This window comes from Plecotus auritus (genome assembly GCF_963455305.1).
Source record: "Plecotus auritus genome assembly, chromosome: 1".
NCBI lineage: Eukaryota > Metazoa > Chordata > Mammalia > Chiroptera > Vespertilionidae > Plecotus > Plecotus auritus.
In genome coordinates this window covers 174,663,981-174,685,195 of record NC_137770.1, presented here as the reverse complement: position 1 = coordinate 174,685,195, position 21,215 = coordinate 174,663,981, and the positions used below count along the sequence as shown (strand labels likewise).

General features: G+C 40.1%; 1 protein-coding gene across 1 annotated transcript in view; it reads left to right on the top strand.

Annotated features, from left to right (window-relative positions):
* Positions 1-13,621, top strand: part of CISD2 (CDGSH iron sulfur domain 2) — a 54,989-nt gene extending 41,368 nt beyond the window's left edge. The window contains exons 3-4 of the mRNA XM_080640595.1: positions 10,154-10,368; positions 12,020-13,621. Coding sequence (XP_080496721.1) covers positions 10,154-10,368; positions 12,020-12,109 — 305 coding nt within the window. The 3' untranslated portion in view covers positions 12,110-13,621. The remainder of the gene's footprint in view (positions 1-10,153; positions 10,369-12,019) is intronic.
* Positions 13,622-21,215: the final 7,594 nt, after the last annotated feature.

Sequence of the window (21,215 nt, the reverse complement as noted above, 5' to 3'; positions counted from 1 at the left end):
AATAGGGTGTGATAGCTAGCCCATCTACATAAAAGGTTGAATCTACTCCCTCTTAATTTTATTTCTTCTAAGAAGATAATTTCTTTTAACAGTATCTAAAGTTTCAGAAAATTGGTGTTATAAAATTGCTTGCTACTCAAGTTGCTTTGAAATAGTCTCTAGATTTTGTTTTTCTAACGGTGCTGATTCTTTTACTGGACCTTCTTAATCTTCTTATTGTTTAACTTAATAGTGGGAAATAGAATATTACAAAATGAATATTAGAACCATGCTCAGTATTAATAATATTAGTGTGTCTGATTTATTTTCTTTTCTAAAAAATTAGAAACAGGTGATTTAAAAAACATTGGAGCCCTGGCTGGTGTGGATTATTTGGTTGAGCACTGTCCCATGCACTGAGAGGTTGCCTGTTAGATTCCAGGTCAGGGCACATGCTTAGGTTGTGGGCTCCATCCCTGTGTGAGGCATGCAGGAGGCAGCCCTAATGATGTTTCTCCCCCCACCCTCTCTCTGCCCTTTCCCACTCTCCCCCTCTTCTCTCTCTCCCCCTCCTTCTCCCTCTCTCCCTCTCTCCGGTGGGATGAGGAACCAAGGCAGTTGGCATCTTTTAGGCACTGCAGAGCTGCTTTCACATTGGAACTGTTTTACTCTCCTTCAAAGAAAACTGTGTCTTCTTCCCTCCATCAGTATCCCCCTTTGCTGGTATCTGTTGAACTTTAGTCTCTTCCTTACATTTTTTAAGGATGTTGACATATCCTATTTTTTCCTTTCCTTTACAATACCGCACGTTCTTGTCATGCTTAAAGCTGCCCTTCTTATATTGTCTTTTTTTGTGTGTGTGGCCAGTACCTTCATACATCCAGATAATAAAACCAGAAATCTGGGAATCATGAAGAAGCTTCACTTCCTGTATTTACCTCATGCTTCATACTTTTAGTCAGTTACCAAATCCTATTGATTTGAACTACCTGAGTTAGTAGGTCTTATGTTTCCAGGTGAGTGAGGGTTGATCACAGACCCATGCTGAGATCCCAATGAAAGCTGTACACCATTTCCTCAGAAAATGCACACACACACACACATATCCGCTATTCTAGGAATCCATTAGTCCTCTCTTTGCTTAATGGCCACTGCCTTAATTTCAGCTCACGTTATTTTTTTCTCTAGCCCTCTCTGCTCTTCATTAATGTTTCTCCACTAATCCATCTTCCATCTAATACCAGTGTAATTTCATAAATGAACGATTTCAGTTACGTTAATATTCAGATATTTAAGTGGTTCCCTTTTATATCAGGGCCTTCCATAGTCTGCCACTGGCTCACTTTTACACTCCCTTCTTCTCTTTCATTATATCCCAGCAATATTATAGCACTTAGTTTCCTAAACTTTTCATGTTTTCATATCTCTGTGCCTTTGCCTATTCTGTTTCTTCTGTGTAGAATGTGGCTCCTCTTCCCCTCTGCCTGTGGACTCCTATATTTAGTCACTTTCAGAAACCTGTTTAGGTATCAAATCCTCCTCTTTGTTCAGCCCTGTCAAGAGTTAATCACTTTGTCCACTGTATCGCTTACTCATGAATGCACATAGTACACAGTACTGTAATTCTTTTTTATAGATCTATATTCCATATTAGGTGGAAAGCTCTTTTGGGGTAGGAACTAGATTGCGTCTTCTAATCTCTTCTAAAACGTATACCCTATAAGAGCAGGAAGCTTATCTAACCATCAGCCTGTATCCCCAGCACCTAGTGCAGTATTTGGAATGTGGTGGGAACAAATGAATGAATTATTGTTATTCCTAGTGCAGTTTTTTGAATGTATTGTTGAACAAATGAATGAATTATTGTTATTCCTATTTTACAGACCAAAGAAACCTGACTCCAAGTATACGAAAATCTGGATTTATACAACAGATAAACTGTGAATTAGTTATTTGAAATCCTGCTCTATGCCAGGCACTGTAGTAAGCACTGGGTATCTACAGACAAATAAGTCAGCTGCTGCACTTGCATTTAGCACAGTATCTCCACATCGTAGGTACTTAATAATTATTTAGTAAAAAAGTAGAAGAGAAATTATTTAACAATAGCATATTGATCAGATTTCTTCACTCAGAAATATTTATTTTTTAAAATCTTTATTGTTCAGATTATTACAATTGTTCCTCTTTTTTCCCCCCATAGCTTCCCTCCACCCGGTTCGCACCCCACCCTTTGCCCTTACCCCCCCCCCCACTGTCCTCATCCATAGCTGTACGATTTTTGTCCAGTCTCTTTCCCGCACCCCCCACACCCCTTTCCCCCCGAGAATTGTCAGTCCACTACCTTTCTATGCCCCTGATTCTATTATATTCACCAGTTTATTCTGTTCATCAGATTTATTCACTTGATTTTTAGATTCACTTGTTGATAGATATGTATTTGTTGTTCATAATTTTTATCTTTACCTTTTTCTTCTTCTTCCTCTTCTTCTTAAAGAATACCCTTCAGCATTTCATATAATACTGGTTTGGCGGTGATGAACTCCTTTAGCTTTTTCTTATCTGTGAAGCTCTTTATCTGACCTTCAATTCTGAATGATAGCTTTGCTGGGTAGAGTAATCTTGGTTGTAGGTTCTTGCTATTCATCACTTTGAATATTTCTTGCCACTCCCGTCTGGCCTGCATAGTTTCTGTTGAGAAATTAGCTGACAGTCGTATGGGTGCTCCCTTGTAGGTAACTGTTTTTCTCTTGCTGCTTTTAATATTCTCTCTTTGTCTTTTGCCCTTGGCATTTTAATTATGATGTGTCTTGGTATGGTCCTCTTTGGATTCCTTTTGTTTGGGGTTCTCTGTGCTTCCTGGACTTGTAAGTCTATTTATTTCACCAGGTGGGGGAAGTTTTCTGTCATTATTCAAATAGGTTTTCAGTATCTTGCTCTCTTCTTCTGGCACCCCCATAATTCGGATGTTGGTACGCTTGAAGTTGTCCCAGAGGCTCCTTACGCTATCTTCATATTTTTGGATTCTTTTTTCTTTTTGCTTTTCCGGTTGGGTGTTTTTTGTTTCTTTGTATTTCAAATCTTTGACTTGATTCTTGCGATCCTCTAGTCTGTTGTTGGATCTCTGTATATTATTCTTTATTTCAGTCAGTGTATGCTTAATTTCTAGTTGGTCCTTTTTCATGTCCTTGAGGGTCTCACTAAATTTATCGGTGGTTTCTAGAAGATTCTTGAGTAACCTTATAACCGTGGTTTTGAACTCTATATCCAGTAGTTTGCTTTCCTCCATTTCTTTCATTTGTGACATGTTTTTTTGTCTCCGCATTTTGGCTGCTTCCCTGAGTTGATGGAGTGGCTTTGTGTGCTAGGTGTTCTGTAGGGCCCAGTGGCTCAGCCTCCCCAGGTATCTGAGATGGACACTCTTGGTACACCCCTTTGTGGGTTGTGTGCACAGTCTTGTAGTTAAGTCTTGATTGCTGTTGGTATCACTGGGAGGAATTAACCTCCAAGCCAATTAGCTGTGAGGACCAGCTGTGTCTATGATGGGAGAACTTCTGTGTTGGAGACACCCTTATGAGGCAAGACTTGCTTCAGTGGGGCTTTGGTGTTCACTGAGTCTGCCCCCTGAATGTGTCCCTTATGGATCTGAGGAGTTGTAATCTGGATGGTCCTACTCTCACCCCTGGGTACACTGGCTCTTGGATCTCCAAGGAGGTGCTAATTAAGCCTCTGCATGAGGCCACCCAGTAGGACCTACAGAGAGATCTGCAGATTCCTCTTCTTTGTTTGGGTTTTGGAGGTGCCCAGATGAATCCCAGCTGTGAAGCAGTGCAAGCTGCTATGGGTCTTGGGCCTTCTTTTGGATGTTCTGGGTCTCACTGACTCAGCTGCACTTTGTTAGGTAAGTTTAGAATTCAAAGGACCAGGCCATTCATATGCAAAAGCTTCTGTGCTGAGCTTTGATGGGGTGGAATCTCAGGGCAGAGCAAATAGCAATGGCTTCGTGGGGCAGGATCTCAGGGCAGAGCAAACAGCAATGGCTTCCCGTCAACCCTGCCCTAAGAGGCCCCTGGGTCTCAGTGTCCTTTGGTAGTCGCTGCAAGCACCTCTGAGAGAAAGCCACCCTCGAGTTCCGCCCGCTGGCAGACAGTCCAATTTCTCCCTGTATGAGTCTGGGTCCCCAGAGTCTCGCCCGGAACTGGTGTTCAGAGCAGTGGGGAGTTTTTGTCTCCCTCCCGATTGAGAAAGCCAGCTGTGTACTCAGTTGCCAGCCCTCTCTGCGCGCACGCCTCCATACCTCTGCCTTCCACAGCTCCTGTGAATCTCAGTGAGCTTTTCTCTTTCCTTCTAGTTGTAGAATTTCCACTCAGCCAGCCTTCCTGTGGTTCTGGATGATGTCCGTTTTGTCTTTTAGTTGTAGTTTTGAAATTGTGCGAGGCAGCAGTTCAGGTGTTTACCTGTGCCACCATCTTTGTTTCTCCTGGGGACAGGATTTTTCAGAAATATTTATTAAGCATTTAAATTGATGAAAGAGCCCAGACCGGTTTGGCTCAGTGGGTAGAGCGTCTGCCTGCAGACTGAAAGGTCCCAGGTTCGATTCCGATCAAGGGCATGTACCTTGGTTGCGGGCACATCCCCAGTTGGAGGTGTGCAAGAGGCAGCTGATCGATGTTTCTCTCTCATCGATGTTTCTAGCTCTCTTTCCCTCTCCCTTCCTCTCTGTAAAAAAATCAATAAAATATATTTTTTTAAAAAAATAAATAAATTGATGAAAGAACCCAGAAAGAAGGGATTGTATAAGAGCAAACTTTCTAGAATGATAGAAATACCCTATATTTTGTTTTAGGTGGTGTTCATAGGTCTATATAGTTGAAAAAATTATCAAATTGAACACTTAACACAAGTTCAACAGGCTGAACAATATAAAATAAAATAAATTGAGCCAAGCATTATTTACACACTAAGGAGACAGTGGTGATGCAGACAAATAAGGCCTGTGCCCTTGTAGATCTTCTGTTTTGACAGGGGATATGATAGTTGGGTGTAGCCATTAAAGTTCATGTTTCCAAAGGATACTAAAGAATTGGAAAATGTTTCTGATATAATATTAAGTGAAAAAATTATGATATAGACTGTATGGTCTATATCATATGGTATCAATTTTGCTTTTTATTTTTTAAGTATTTAAAGCATATTTTTAAAAAACACCCCAGAACATAGACATATAAATGTTATTTACTCTTGACTGGTGGGATTGAAAGTTACTTTTTTATATTTTTCTAATTTTTAAAAAATCTTACTTTTGATAATCTTAAAATAAATAAATATACTGTACAAAATATGCATTATACCTAACAATGAGTAAGTAACAGTTTTTTCTTCATAGTATCGAAAATACCTGTAATAGCACAACATATATCAAACAGGTTCATAGGAAATAGCTGGTCTTAAAAGTTTTTTATTTTTATTTTTCTGTATTTCATATTTCTTTACTAAAATCAGCATTAATAAAGTGATTTCTAATTGAGGCTGTATTTTCCTTTATAAAGCTTTTCTGTAATTAAAATGAAGTTTATCATTAAGAAGCAGATTATACTAAAAGTGTTATATAAGTTATTTTGTTGTCGGAGATAGTACTACCTTTCATTACTTTATATCACCAGTTTTCGACCAGTGTGCTGCAAGAATTTTTAAAACATGCAATAACTGACTATTTAGTCAGGAATATTGACCTCTTTTCCTTAGATTGTAACCCTCCCCCCTCAAAAGAAAAACAAAACCCAGCAGCCAACACAGCAATAGCTGTCCAGTGTGAATAAATCAAAATGACACCCTTTTGCCCTTGCCAGTTTTGCTCAGTGGATAGAGCGTTGGCCTGCAGACTGAAGGGTCCCAGGTTCTATTCTGGTCAAAGGCATATGCCTGGGTTGCAGCTCGATCCCCAGTAAGGCATGCAGGAGGCAGCTGATCAGTGATTATCTCTCATTATTGATGTTTCTATCTCCTCTCCCTTCCTCTGAAATTAATAAAAGTATACATTTTAAAAAATCTATGTTAAGGTTTTCATCTTTACATTCTTTTGTTCTTATTTTTTCATTCCCATCTTTATTAATTTATTTACTTTTTTTTCTTGCTTTCTCCCCCCATTCATTGACTTTTTGACTGAGTTATTTAACCTCTTTTGACTTTTTAATTTTGTAATATGCAGTATGATACTTAACGTTATCCTACATTCAACAAACATCTATTGAATAACTACTCTTTCAAGATACTGTACTGGATGTTGGGGCTAATATTCATGTAAAGTAATTGCCTGATCTAGAAGATAAGTGTAAATAAATACTTGCAATATAATGTGATGAGTAAGGAAGGGACTATCATTTATACTCTACATTATTCATTCAGTAAGTCATTCATTAAACATTTCTTAGGAGTCTACTTTGTTCCAGAAGAGTAGTAGCACACTGCTCCTTTTCTTACAGGCTTATGGAAGTCAGCTTTATAAATAGATAACCAAGGGTAATATGCTCATTAGACCGGATAGACCGGACATCTTCATGATGACCTTCCAGACGACCTTCCGGACAATCCCAGGGCCCAGGCGGCGCCGCCTGGGGTTCTGGGTGCCTGAAGCCGGCCCGGGCGGCACTGCCCAGAGGAGGGAAGCCTGGGTCCTGGGTGAGAGGCTGAGGCAGAGACGGTTAGAAGCGATCAGGCAGGCGAGCGGTTAGGAGCCAGCCGTCCGAATTGCGAGAGGGTGTAGGCCAGACTGAGGACCCCCCCCCACCCGCATCCTATGCATGAATTTTGTGCACCGGGCCTCTAGTCTATATATATAATAGCCTAAGCAATGGTCCGAACAGTAGCTATGACACACAATGACTACCAGGGGCAGATGCTCAATGCAGGAGCTGCCGAGCTGCAGTGACTTGGCAGCTGCGGTTCTCGGTTGATGCACCCGGAACCAGAGAGGAGGGAGCCCGATTTCGGGGTGCATCACCGGAGAACTGCTCTCTTGCATCTCTTGCAAGAGATGTTGGAGAGCTGGTTTCGGCCTGATTCCCGCAGGCCAGGCCTAGGAATCCATGCACCTGGCCTCTAATAGTGTGATAAAAGAATATGAGGAAACAGGTCTTGGGAACATGTTAGGAAGTGATTAATTTTGCTTTGTGAATTAAGAAAGACTTCTGGAGGAGGCAGTAGTTGATCTTAGTCTTAAAGGGTTTACCCAAATGAGCCATAGATTAGAGATAGTCATGGCAAACAGAAGGAATTACTCATGCAGAGAACATGGGAAGACTGCTACTCGGTAATAGCTTTGGGGTGGCTTCAAGCACTTGAGAGATGAGATGCTTGTGAGAGATGAAGCTGTCAAAGTAGCCTTGCCATGCTATAGAGTTGGTGCTTACAGAAACAATGGTCTATTGCAGCACCATCCAAAAAATTTTTGTGATGATGAAAATCTCTGTGCTGGTAACTTCAGTAGCCACTTAGGCACATATGTGGCTGTTAAGCTGCTGAAATGTGACTAATGTGTCTTAGAAACTGGATTTTGAGTTTTACTTAATTTTAATTATTTAAATAGTCACACCTGTGTTTTAATTATGTTTTTTATTTCGTATATTTTATGATGCTTTGACATTTTGGGGCCCTTGTTGGCCTTGGAGAATCTGCCCCTCCCAGGACCAGCTAATTCCCGAAGATAATAAACAACTTGCCTGTGGAGCTCACCTTTCATATGCAAATCAACCAATCCAAAGACTACACCTTACCCTACCTCCTGTATCTAAATCACTTACCAACCAGGATTTCCCTTGTCCCAAATCACCCTGGGTCAGGAATGAAACAACTAAGAACCACCTCAACAGCTGAGAGCCCACTGAAATTATTCACTCCTAAACTGTTTACCCTGTCCCACCTTGCTGTTTCCTGGAAGCCACAAAAAAGGCTTGTGCCCAGGCTATCCTGCCACCTCCCACCTGATCAACTCTGGTACTTTGCCCAGTGTCCTGTGTGGCATGGTATGTCCCCTCCTCTTGGGAACTGTAAGTAATAAACTTTTCTTTCAAGGCAGTTGTTTCTGTGTCATCTTATATCTGTTTAAAACAAAATCTCGAATACAAATCAAAGCAGTCTGGCTAGTGCAGCCGTGGGCAAACTACGGCCCGCGGGCCGGATCCGGCCCGTTCGGCTGTTCTATCCGGCCCCGCGGAGCTGAAAGAGCAGAGGGTTCTCTTGCTCTCCCCCCCCCCCCCCCCCCCGCTCCTTTACTTTGAATTTATATTAGTTCACACAAACACTCCATCCATGCTTTTGTTCCGGCCCTCCGGTCCAGTTTAAGAACCCATTGTGGCCCTCGAGTCAAAAAGTTTGCCCACCCCTGGGCTAGTGGCTACTATATTGTACAGCGCAGATACATAGATAGGCCTCTCCCTCCCAAGAAGTAGTTCTTTTTCATTTCCAGAAGTTTAATTAGTCAAAGGATCTATATGGAATGTTTCCACTTTGGTTATGAAAGTAGAATAGCCAGCATGACAGGTAAGATCCTTATCCTCACAGAGCTTCATTCTGGTGACAAAGATTACACTCCCTGCCCCCAAATTTTTACCATATAGCATTAAGTTGAGCTGGCAAAATATTTTTTCAAAGCAGTTGCCACTAATATTCTTAGTCTCTTACTAAAAGCTAACATTTATTGTATATTTTTTCTGTGCCAGGCATAAATAGGTTGTTTCATTTAGAGCTCATAACAAACTTTTGGCATTGTGTTACATAAAACATAGTTTCATGCCCTGGCTGGTTTGGCTCAGTGAATAGAGTGTCGGCCTGCGGACTGAAGGGTCCCAGGTTCGATTCCAATCAAGGGCATATGCCCGGGTTGCGGGCTTGATCCCCAGTGGGGGGGCCTGCGGGAGGCAGCCGATCAGTGATTCTCTCTCATCATTGATGTTTCTATCTCTCCCTCTTCCTTCCTCTCTGAAATCAATAAAAATAAATTTTTAAAAGTTTCATTTTGGAAAAGTTGTCATTAAGCCAATCTTTCAATAGTTGCATAGTAAAAACAGTTATCTCTGGAGAGTAGTTTTATCAAGAGAAGAACAGATAAAATGTTATATATGTTGGATTTGATTCATGGTGGTTGAGAACAAACACTGTCCTGGACTAAACCTGCTTAAGTACAGTTTAGGGAATAATAATGGTACCTGCCAAATATAATTAAGCTAACAATATTAAATGAGATAAAACAGTTGCACTCTTGGTATATTCATTATCTTTAACATTTATTAGAATGCCTTGGCACATAATCTTCCGTTTCTTCCTACTAAGCTATTTTTACATAGTGCTTAGGAAGGGACCCGATAGGCCCTGAGGGAAGGATGTCAAATAATAACTCTTCAAGGACAGAAAGGATTCCCTGAAGAGCCCAGCAGAGTCTGGACACTCACCAACATTTGATAAAAACATGCTAAAATGTTTATCTTATTTCCCGGTGTGTTTATCTCCACAGGCATAGGGACCGTTTCATTTATGTCACTTATATTTCCTGTGCCCCAGACGGTGCTGAGAACTAAAGAAGGCACTGGAAGAACACTTATGGAATAAGATGTATCTAACAATGAGAACATTTCATATGTAAAATTTTTAATTAGTTTTTTAAAAGAGTAGCTTTTACACAACATCTATGTGTTTCTTTAGGAACACTATGCCTTACCAAAAATGTAAAGCATTGAAACTAAAAAGTTAAAACGTGTTCTGTCTGAAATTATATATGAATGGTAAAGTACAGATATTCTGTTGTATGCTTTTAAACATTGTAGAAATATTTTCCAAACCTATAAAATATATCACACATTGAATTTGGTTTATAATTATGGGTCATATTTCTTGAAAAATAAATAATGATAAACACGAATATACTTAGGATAATGACAGGATATTTAATATAGGACTGTCTCTGAAAATTCTGTTTTCCGTTTCACAAGTCTCAAGTTAGCCCACAAATTAAACAAGGTGGTCCTAGGTAAAGGCGGCTTGATTTACTGATTCATGGTTTTAAAGATGAATATTTAAGAAATTAAAGCGAAGTAAAGAGTAAAGAGTCTGCTCGAGGATGAGACATGCTATTGGAGTTCTACTGCGAGAGCACTGCAGACTAACATCTGTGCATGTTTAGTTTCAGAATGGCTTCGGTTATTGCCTTTCCTGGGTGTACTTGCACTACTTGGCTACCTTGCAGTTCGTCCATTCCTCCCAAAGAAAAAACAACAGAAGGATAGTTTGATTAATCTTAAAATACAAAAGGAAAATCCCAAAGTGGTGAATGAAATAAACATTGAAGATTTGTGTCTTACTAAAGCAGCTTATTGTAGATGTTGGCGTTCTAAGACGGTAAGATGTCCATTTATATATACACTAAAATTTTGTGTAATTAAAATGTTTTCCTTCTGAAATCCTTAATTTTGAGGTTCTGTGAGATGAGAGGTTTTTCCCATTGTGTTTAGTACTGAAAGTCTGTATTCCTAAATTAAAGTTTGCCTTTTATGATCCATACTACCTACATTAGAAAAGTTAGAGCAGCAAGGAAGAATAAAGAGCTGACGTTTTCACTATGTTTTAGCAATTAGCTAAAGTAACAGTTTAAAATACACCTATATTATGAGAGAGGACATAAGGTTTAGTGGAAGAGTTTAAACTTTGGAGTCTGAATAAATTGTGGTCAAAGCTGATCTGCCACTTACAGTAGGACCTTGGGCAAGTTACTTAATCTTTAATCTCTGATTTTTAATTCTGATAATATATCAACATCACAGACATTTTCAAGCATTCAGTGAGATGATGTATGTATAGTGCCTTATATTATGAGCTAGTAAATGTCTTGAGATCTGTTCTACTTTAATCATAGGTTATTTGAGGTTTTAAGTACAATAATGTTTATCACATCATCCTTTAATAAAGTGTTAGAAACACTCTAGAATCTGATAATAGAGGAATGATTAAAGTATGGTGTAATAAAAATGATGGGGTGCCCAGCCAGTGTGGCTCAGTGGTTGAGTGTTGACCTATGAACCTAGAGGTCATAGGTTTGATTCCTAGTCAGGGCACATATCCTGGTTTCGGGCTCGATCCCCAGCAGGTTGTGTGCAGGAGGCAGCCAATTGATGCTGATGTTTCTCATTAATGTTTCTATCTCTCTATCCCTCTCCCTTCCCCTCTCTCTAAAATCAGTAAAAGCATATTTTTAAAAATGATGGGGTATTAGGAAGCCACTACAAATCATGTTTTAAAGAATATTTAGTGGCATGAAAGCATAATATAATACAAGTAAGACAAGTATATTATAGTTTTTTAAAAATATGTTTTTATTGATTTTTGAGAGAGAGGAATGGAGAGGGAGAGAGAAGGAGACAAAGGGAGAGAGAAATCGAAACCTGGGCATGTGCCCTGACCGAGAGTTGAACCTGTGACCTTTCTGTGCATGGGATGATGCTCAACCAACTGAGCCACGTGGCCAGCTTATTACAATTTTTTTTAAATAAAAATGAATACACATAATAAATGCATAGGAAAAATATGCTAAAATGTTCATTGTTACCTATGAGTGAATTTTAAAAACTATTTTTTTAATTTTTCAAAAATTTTATAATATGCATGAGTTTTATATAAGAAAATATTTTTAATATATTTTGAATTTAAATTACATTCTTTTTAGATTTAAATAAGTGAATAGGTGAATTCAAATTTAGAGCTCCACAGAGAACAAAAGCTTATTATGATCCCCTTTTAAACATGTTTTATTGCCTCATATGGAATCATCCAAAACTTTTTACTTAAAATCTACACCAAATACTAAATTATCTATTTAAAATTGTTAGATTTTCTGTGATATAAGAATGGAGTCAGGTTAGGTGTAGAATACATCTATTACTCAGGCAAGCTATCTGATGTGTTATTTTCTTTTTCCAAAGTAATGTGCATTTCACAAATATTTCTACTTCTTGAATCATTTAAAATAACACTTGTAATTCTTTTTCCTTTCTAGTTTCCTGCCTGTGATGGTTCACATAATAAACACAATGAATTAACAGGAGATAATGTGGGCCCACTAATACTGAAGAAGAAAGAAGTATAATAGTAATGAATTAGGATTGAATTGTATGCTGTAAAATCTTATAATGATATCTTTTCATTTCTTGTGTATAGATTTTTCAAATGGTGGTCTTAATTACTACTGGTGGAGTAATTATTTCTGCCAATTTATTTTCTTGCTACACTACTGTTTATATTTGATACTTCATATATTCAATCATATAGAAATTAAATTGTGCAACCCTTTTATTCTGACTTCAAAGAATTAATGTATTTTCCTCCAATAAAACCAACACTTCTGATTTTAATTAATTGAGGAAATATCTAAGTCTGGGGCAATAGGTCCCAAACTATTTCTTTGAAAACCAATATTTTCAATAGAATATATAATTTACAATTTTCTCCCTACTCTATTAAACATATTATCTTTCAGTTTTCTTCTATTTTGATCATTTGAAGGACTTGTTTCTTTTTCAGCCTTCCACGCTCCTTTCTTTTTAGATCAATAAGAAAATTGCTCTTAAGAATTACTTGGGTTTTCAAAGAGAGACACTCTTCGCTTAGAGAGATTGTTGTCTAGTAAATATAAATATCCCAATTTCAGGGAAGATGTGAACTGGATATAAAATGTTCCAATAAGGAGCACTTATTTACATTATAAAAGTTTGTTTACTTTACAATGGGCTTGTTTGCCTCTGTTTAGGTATATTGTGTATCTTGAGCTATTTGACTCACTGACAGGGTGGGGTGGGGTGGTAAGAACACTTATACCTAAACTAATGAGCTGCTGAAATTTGAAGGTCAATGAGAAATAAACATATTTTTAAAAAAAGTTCAGTGGTCAAAATTGTATTTATATGAACATTTTCCTCTTTATAACAGTGTAAGCCAATAAAACAGAATACAAAAAGTTTGCAAAATAAACTTACCGGAGAAGCTTTAAAACTTTGGTAATTTTTAAGCCTAAGAGTCTATTTAGTTTCATCTTATACTGTATTACAGTTATTATTAGCTATTCTAAGTTTGTCTATTAAAGGTAGAATCCAGTCAGCACACTATGCCTTCATTATAAGTGGAGAAGGTACGGGGGCAGATGTGTAACTCTTCTTCCAATCATAAAGTTATTGAGCACTTAATGTACCAGACACTGCACTGAGCATGGTACCTGATTTTTTAATTTATTAATGTAATGACAATAGGTTCTGTTGTGTGATCTTGACTTTCACATGACCAACAGCAGGAATTTTAAAGTTAGGGTTAGTAATGTAGTTGTGGTTTTGAGAAGTTTTAGAAGGTATAAATCCAAAATTATTGTTGCTCTTTCCTCTCCTCACCTGTGAGGAGGGACAAATATAAAATTGTTCTCACTTTGGTTCTGGGTATTATTTTCTGAAACCTTCTCTTCAACAACCCTAAAGGGACTTCTCTTTCAGGTTAACCAATTATTTTCACACAATTGATCACAAGACTGGGAAATACCCTCCTCACCAAAAGCTTGAATAGCCTGGTCTGTGGTCATGAAATGCTTTTCTTTAAATATTTCTCAGTAACTCACAGCAAAATGTTTGCACATGTCCTAGTGGTTCCCATACTTAGATTTCATAGGAGAAGAGAAAATTTCCTAAAAATGTGGAGACTAAAATGAAATTATCAATTTTAAATTTTGTCAAGTAAGAACATTTACAAAATTGAAAACAAATGATCTCATAAAGGTAATTTTAACACCCTGAAAGTAAGAAGGTATACTCTCAATAAAGTTTACTTCCACATTTTCAATTGTTTAAATATGTTGAAGAGTTATGCCCAAATATTTTTCCCACCTGTGCAAATTTTTCAGAAGCCTGGGGCTGGTAGCAAGCTGATGTTTTAATAACATTATGCATTATGATCAGTTGCTGTCACTTCCTCTTGTAAATTCACAGAATTCCATTATGTCTTCCTTAAAAAATAGACATCGAATAAGCAACTGCATCTGAATTAATACAACACAAGATAACTTAGCTCTTGAAATACTTACCTTGGGTTTCTAAAACCTCCAAGAACAGCTCTGTTGTTGAAGTAGTCCTCACGTGATTATTTTGAGGACTACTTCTTACCCAGGGAGCTACTCATTGCCTTACTCAGCAAATGATCACCACCATTACATAAGTAGGTATTCAAAACTGTTGAGCAGGCTTCAGGTATTAATGATTCATTCATATGAATAATTAAGCAAGTCGTATTATGAAAAGCACATTACAAATCAGCTTTGAATTCAATGCCTCATATGATGATTCATTAAATTGCTTTTATATTTCATTAACCTAATTTGTTAATAAGTTTATGCAAAGCAAATTAAGCCATCTGCTGATCTATATAGTTCTACTTACATGGTTTTCCTTTAGAAACGTGCTTTCGGACTATTCACAAAGATAGTGTTACTCTTTCAAAACTCTGTTGTTCAAGGGGGTTCTTAAATTATTAAATTACTAGAGGCACAGTGCACAAAATTCATGCACAGGGGGTGTGTCCCTCAGCCCAGCCTGCACCCTCTCCAATCTGGGACCCCTTGAGGGATGTCCGACTGCCCGTTTAGGCCCGATCCTACCGGGATTGGGCCTAAACGCGCAGTCGGACATCCCTCTCACAATCCAGGACTGTTAGCTCCCAACAGCTCGCCTGCCTGCCTTCCTGATTGCCCCTAACCGCTTCTGCCTGCCAGCCTGATAACCCCCTAACAACTCCCCTGCCAGTCTGATTGATGCCTAACTGCTCCCCTGCCAGCCTGTTTGCCCCTAACTGCCCTCCCCTGCAAGCCTGGTCACCCCTAAATGCCCTCCCCTGCAGGCCTGGTCCCCCCAACTGCTCTCCTCTGCAGGCCCGTGTCCCACCCAACTGCCCTTCACTGCAGGCCTGGTCGCCTCCAACTTCCCTCCTCTGCAGGCCTGGTCACCCCTAACTGCCCTCCCCTGAAGGCTTGATTGCCCCCAACTGCCCTCCCTTGCAGGCCTGGTCCCTCCCAACTGCCCTCCCCTGCTGGCCTGATTGCCCCCAACTGCTCTCCCTTGCAGGCCTGGTCCCTCCCAACTGCCCTCCCCTGCTGGCCTGATCACCCACAACTGCCCTCCCTTGCAGGCCTGGTCCTTCCCAACTGCCCTTCCCTGCTGGCCATCTTGTGTCCACATGGGGGCAGGATCTTTGACCACATAGGGGCAGCCATCTTGTGTGTTGGAGTGACAGTCAATTTGCATATTACTCTCTTGTTAGATAGGATAGAGGCCTGGTGCATGGGTGGGGGCCAGCTGGTTTGCCCTGAAGGGTGTCCCAGATCAGGGTGGGGTTCCCTTGGGGAGTAGGGCGGCCTGGGCAAGGGGCCTGTGGTGGTTTGCAGGCTGGCCACACACCCCGGCGACCCAATCTTCTGTAATTGAAACTGTAGCCTTGATTGGAGGCCTGGGCTCACCAGGGTGTGCGGAAATCTTGGCTTCCTACATTGCTGGGGGCAACTCAAGCCTCCTGCTCACTCCAGCTTTGTGGCTGCAGCCATTTTTGTTGGGATTTATTTATCTTCTATCATTGAAACTTTGTAGCCTTGAGTGGAGGCCTGGGCCCGCCAGGGTGTGTAGAAAGCTTGGCTTCCTCCATTGCCAGGGAAACCCAAGCCTCCTGCTCGCTCTGTGGCTGCAGCCATCTTGGTTGGGGTTAATTTGCATACTCGCTCCTGATTGACTGGTGGGCGTGGCTTGTGGGTGTAGCAGAGTGGTGGTTAATTTGCATATTACTCTTTTATTAGATGGGATGGTGGATATTTCATATACTACTGACCATAAGCATCTAACTAGTTGCACTTCATTCATTTAGACTGCAGTTGTGGCAGCATCACCAATCTGGAGAAGACCAGAAGACCAGATGTACTAGTAATGCACATGTACTTTATTCAGAAATGAATGCCTCAGGTCCCCCACAGTCTCCTTTGTCTTATGTCACACCTGATTCTAACATGTTTGGTTATCTGATTTCTGCTGGACAAATCACAGGTATCTACAGGGTCCTGTGAGAGGTAGGGAAACAATAAAATGTGACAGCTGACTGCAGGGGAGGAGGAAACCAAAAAATAAATTTAATGTGAAAAGCTTAGCACCTCAAGACCATTTAATAGAGGATCCCTGCACACCACAGTCTCATCAAAATATACAAGTCATGTTTGATGATGAATTTGAATCAAGAAAAGTACTATTTGATGTTTAAAATATGCTTATTTTATTTTAGAAAGGAAAGGAGAGGGAGGGAAACGGAGAGAGGGAAAGAGAAAACTTTGATCTGAGAAACACCAACTTGTTGCCTCCTGTACACACTGCAACTGGGGGTTGAACCCACAACCTGGGTATGTGCCCTGACCAGGAATCGAACCGGTGACCTTTTGGTGCACAAGATGATACTCAACCAACAGAGCCACACTGGCCAGGTCAATACTATATGGCATTAAGAAAGTAGGATATGGCCCTAACCGGTTTGGCTCAGTGGATAGAGCTTCGGCCTGCGGACTGAAAGGTCCCAGGTTCGATTCCGGTCAAGGGCATGTACCTTGGTTGCAGGCACATCCCCAGTAGGGGGTGTGCAGGAGGCAGCTGATCAATGTTTCTCTCTCATCGATGTTTCTAACTCTCTATCCCTCTCCCATCCTCTCTGTAAAAAATCAATAAAAAATATATTAAAAAAAAAAAGAAGGTAGGATATGTGTTGTATTTGATGATTCCAGTTTCCACTTGAAATAGTTAAAAGCTCAGTGATACATCCTGGCCCTAGCTGGTTTGACTCAGTGGATAGAGCATCGGCCTGCAGACTTGAAGGGTCCCGGGTTCGATTCTAGCCAAGGGCACATGCCCGGGCTGTGGGCTCAGTCCCCAGTGCAGGGTGTGTGTGTGTGTGTGCAGGATTTAGCCAATCAATGATTCTCTCTCATCATTGATGTTTCTATCTATCCCTCTCCCTTCTTCTCTGAAATCAATAAAAATATATTTAAAAAAAATAAAGTGGTATATCCTGGCAGAAAATTTATGCAGGAAATAGCTTGACTCATTCCTGATATTTGGAGGCTTATCATAGGAAGTTTTTCCATTCAACTGAAACATTTTTTATTTCATGACTAATTCATTACAAAATTTAATTTGTTAAAGTATGAGGAAAACTAAATAAAGGAATGGTGATTTAAACCACATGAATTGTGTAAGGTGACCTCCTCCCCCTCAGAGGATTACTATCACGTGTAAAAACCCCTCAGCTGCAGTTCACTGACTGCCTCACGGCCTTGCTGGCCCTTTGCACAGAGGCTGGAATGCAGAGGACTCCATGGCTGTTCTTTGGTTGGTTTGTTTATTGTTTGAGCTGTGGTGCATCATCGGAGGTTGGGCTTTAGTTTGTCAGGAAAGTTACTGGAAGCTCACTTTATTTTATCATGTTCACATGATCTACTTTTAACTTTTGCTCCAGTTTCATAAAGTCATGTAGCAAACATTATTTTAATATAAAAAGTAGGCAGTCCATATTAGGTGCTGTATTAGCAAGTGTATTAATTTTATATTAGTTATGGTCTTGAAAGACATTGAAAATCTGTTAGAGGCATATTTATGTCTTTCAATCAGAGGACATCACTCCTTTGGTTTAAATGCTGATTCTTTGCTTACAAAGTGTACTAGTATCTGTGACTCTATTCTCAGAGCTCTGTTGTCAAACAGATCAGCCACAATGTTAACAAATTCCTGATCTCTGTTATAAGGCTGTAATTTTCCAAAATAATGTAGAAAAGGGGAAAAGGGTAATAAATTGCATAATTACAGAGATGAACCCTGTACTAGCGAGAAAATAAAACTGTCAACAATTTACTAAATTTTTAAGTTTCCTGTAACTTTTATTAATATTCACCATGCATTCCTATGCATTATCACATTAAAGATAGGCATCTCTAACATCCATTCAACAAATTTAAGAAACTCAAAACCTAGAAGAACAGAGTTTTCAACTATATTGAATGCTGTCAAGAAGTGAAATAAGATGAAAATAGAAAAATGTTCACTTTAAAATGCTGTGTGCAGAGGAGGAACCAAGATGGCAGCGAAGGTAAACACCTGAACTTGCTGCCTTGCTCAACCACTTCAAAACTACAACTAAAAGACAAAACGGATATCATCCAGAACCACGGGAAGGCTGGCTGAGTGGAATTTATACAACTAGAAGGAAAGAGAAAAGCACACTGAGACTGGGAGGAGGTGCTGAGGTGCGGAAGTGAAGTGCGGAGGTACAGAGGCGTGTGCACGGAAAGGGCTGGCAACTGGGTACGCTGTTGTCTTTTTTAATCGGGAGGGAGATACAAGCTCCCGACTGCTCTAAACTCCAGTTCCGGGTGAGACTCTGGGGACGCAGAGTCATACTGGGAGAAACAGAACTGTCTGGCATCAGGCCGGAATACAAGGGTGGCTTTCTCTCAGAGGTGCTTGCAGCAATCATTGTTCCTGCACGGTGCCGCGGGACACAGAGACCGGGGACCTCTTTGGGCCAGGGCTGACAGCCAGTCATTGCTGTTTGCTCTGCCCTGGTGATTCCCTGAGACCCCACCCCACCCAATTTACAACCCCACCCAAGTTGTGCACAGAGGCTTTTGCATATGAATGGCCTGGCCTTTTGCAATCTAAAACCTAACAAACTGCAGCTGGATGAGAGAACATCAGAGCCTCCAAAGAAGGCTCAAGGCTGGACAGCCGCTTGCATTGCTTCGCAGTTGGGCCTCATCTGGGCACCTCCAAACCCCAAACAAAGAGGAGGAATCTGCAGATCTCTGTAGCTCCTGCTGGGTGGCCTCAGGCAGTGGCTGACTTTGCACCTCCTTGGAGATTCAAGAGCCAGTATACCCAGTGGTCAGAGTGAGACCATACCAGATTACAACTCCTCACATCCATAAGAGACATATTCAGGGGGCAGACTCAATGAGCGCCAAAGCCCCACTGAAGCAAGTCTTGCCTCATAAGGGTGTCTCCAGCACAGAGTTCTCCCATCATAGACACAGCTGATCCCCACAGCCAATTGGCTTGGAGGTCAATTCCTCCCAGTGATATCAACAGCAATCAAGGCTTAACTACAACAAGACTGTGCACACAGCCCACAAAGGGGTGCAACAAGAGTGTCCACCTCAGGTAATTAGGGAGGCTGAGCCACTGGGCCCTATAGGACACCTAGCATACAAAGCCACTCTATCAACACAGGGAAGCAACCAAAATGCGGAGACAAAGAAACAGGTCACAAATGAAAGAAACGGAGGAAAGCAAATGACTGGATATAAAGTTCAAAAAAACCACAGTTATAAGGTTACTCAAGAATCTTCTAGAAACCGCTGATAAATTTAGTGAGACCCTCGAGGATATGAAAAAGGACCAACTAGAAATTAAGCATACACTGACTGAAATAAAAAATAATATACAGCCCTAACTGGTTTGACTCAGTGGATAGAGCGTTGGCCTGCGGACTCAAGGGTCCCAGGTTCGATTCCGGTCAAGGGCATGTACCTTGGTTGCGGGCACATACCCAGTGGGGAGTGTGCAGGAGGCAGCTGATCTATGTTTCTCTCTCATCAATGTTTCTAACTCTCTATCCCTCTCCCTTCCTCTCTGTAAAAAATCAATAAAATACATTTTTAAAAAAGTATTAAAAAAAAATAAAATTATATACAGAGATCCAACAGCAGACTAGAGGAACGCAAGAATCAAGTCAAAGATTTGAAATACGAAGAAGCAAAAAACACCCAACCGGAAAAGCAAAAAGAAAAAAGAATCCAAAAATATGAAGACAAGCGTAAGAAGCCTGTGGGACAACTTCAAGCATACCAACATCCGAATTATGGGGGTGCCAGAAGAAGAGAACAATATATTGAAAACCTATTTGAAGAAATAATGACAGAAAACTTCCGCTACCTGGTGAAAGAAATAAACTTAAATTCCAGGAAGCACAGAGAACCCGAAACAAAAGGAATCCAAAGAGGACCACACCAAGACACATCACAATAAAAATGCCAAGGGCAAAAGACAGAGAGAATATTAAAAGCAGCAAGAGAAAAACAGTTACCTACAAGGGAGTACCCATATGATTGTCAGTTGATTTCTCAACAGAAACTATGCAGGCCAGAAGGGAGTGGCAAGAAATATTCAAAGTGATGAATAGTAAGAACCTAAAACCAAGATTACTCTACCCAGCAAAGCTATCATTTAGAATTGAGGGTCAGATAAAGAGCTTCACAGAGAAGAAAAAGCTAAAGGAGTTCATCACTGCCTAACCAGTGTTATATGAAATGCTGAAGGGTATTCTTTAAGAAGAAGAGGAAGAAGAAGAAAACGGTAAAGATAAAAATTATGAACAACAAAGTGACAACAAATACATATCTATCAACAAGTGAATCTAAAAAATCAAGTGAATAAAAAATTTGATGAACAGAATAAACTGGTGAATATAATAGAATCAAGGGCATAGAAAGGGAGTGGACTGACAATTCCCAGGGGTAAGTGGGTGTGGGGGGTGCGGGAAGAAACTGGACAAAAATCATACACCTATGGATGAGGACAGTGGGGGAGGGTAAGGACAGAGGGTGGGGTGGGAACCAGGTGGAGGGGAGCTATGGGGGGAAAAAAGAGGAACAACTGTAATAATCTGAACAATAAAGATTTATAAAATGCTGTGTGCAACTGCAAAGCAACACATCAGAAAATCTAGAGGAAATGTATAATTTCCTAGAAAAACATAAATGATGAAAAGTTAGCCCATGGTAAAATTTAAAATGTTAATAGAACAATATCAAGTAATAATGGAAAAATGATTTTTTAAAATCCATAATTTAAAAAGTACTAGGGTTGCAAGAAAGATAATTCCAATGTCATTTAAATCTCAATTTTTTTAAAAGGGAAAAAACTTCCCAGTTTTTTCATTTGGCTAGTATAACATTCATATAAAAAGCTGATAAACACAAGACAACACTGCCCGTCCCCAACCCGCCCCCCCCCAGAGCAATGCCACTTATACACATGGATTAAAATACTAAATAAAATTGTGGCACTGTAAAACAAACAATAAAAGTCTAATACATGGTGGGAAAGAGGATGGTCTTCCAAGAATTCAAGTGTTTTGATCGC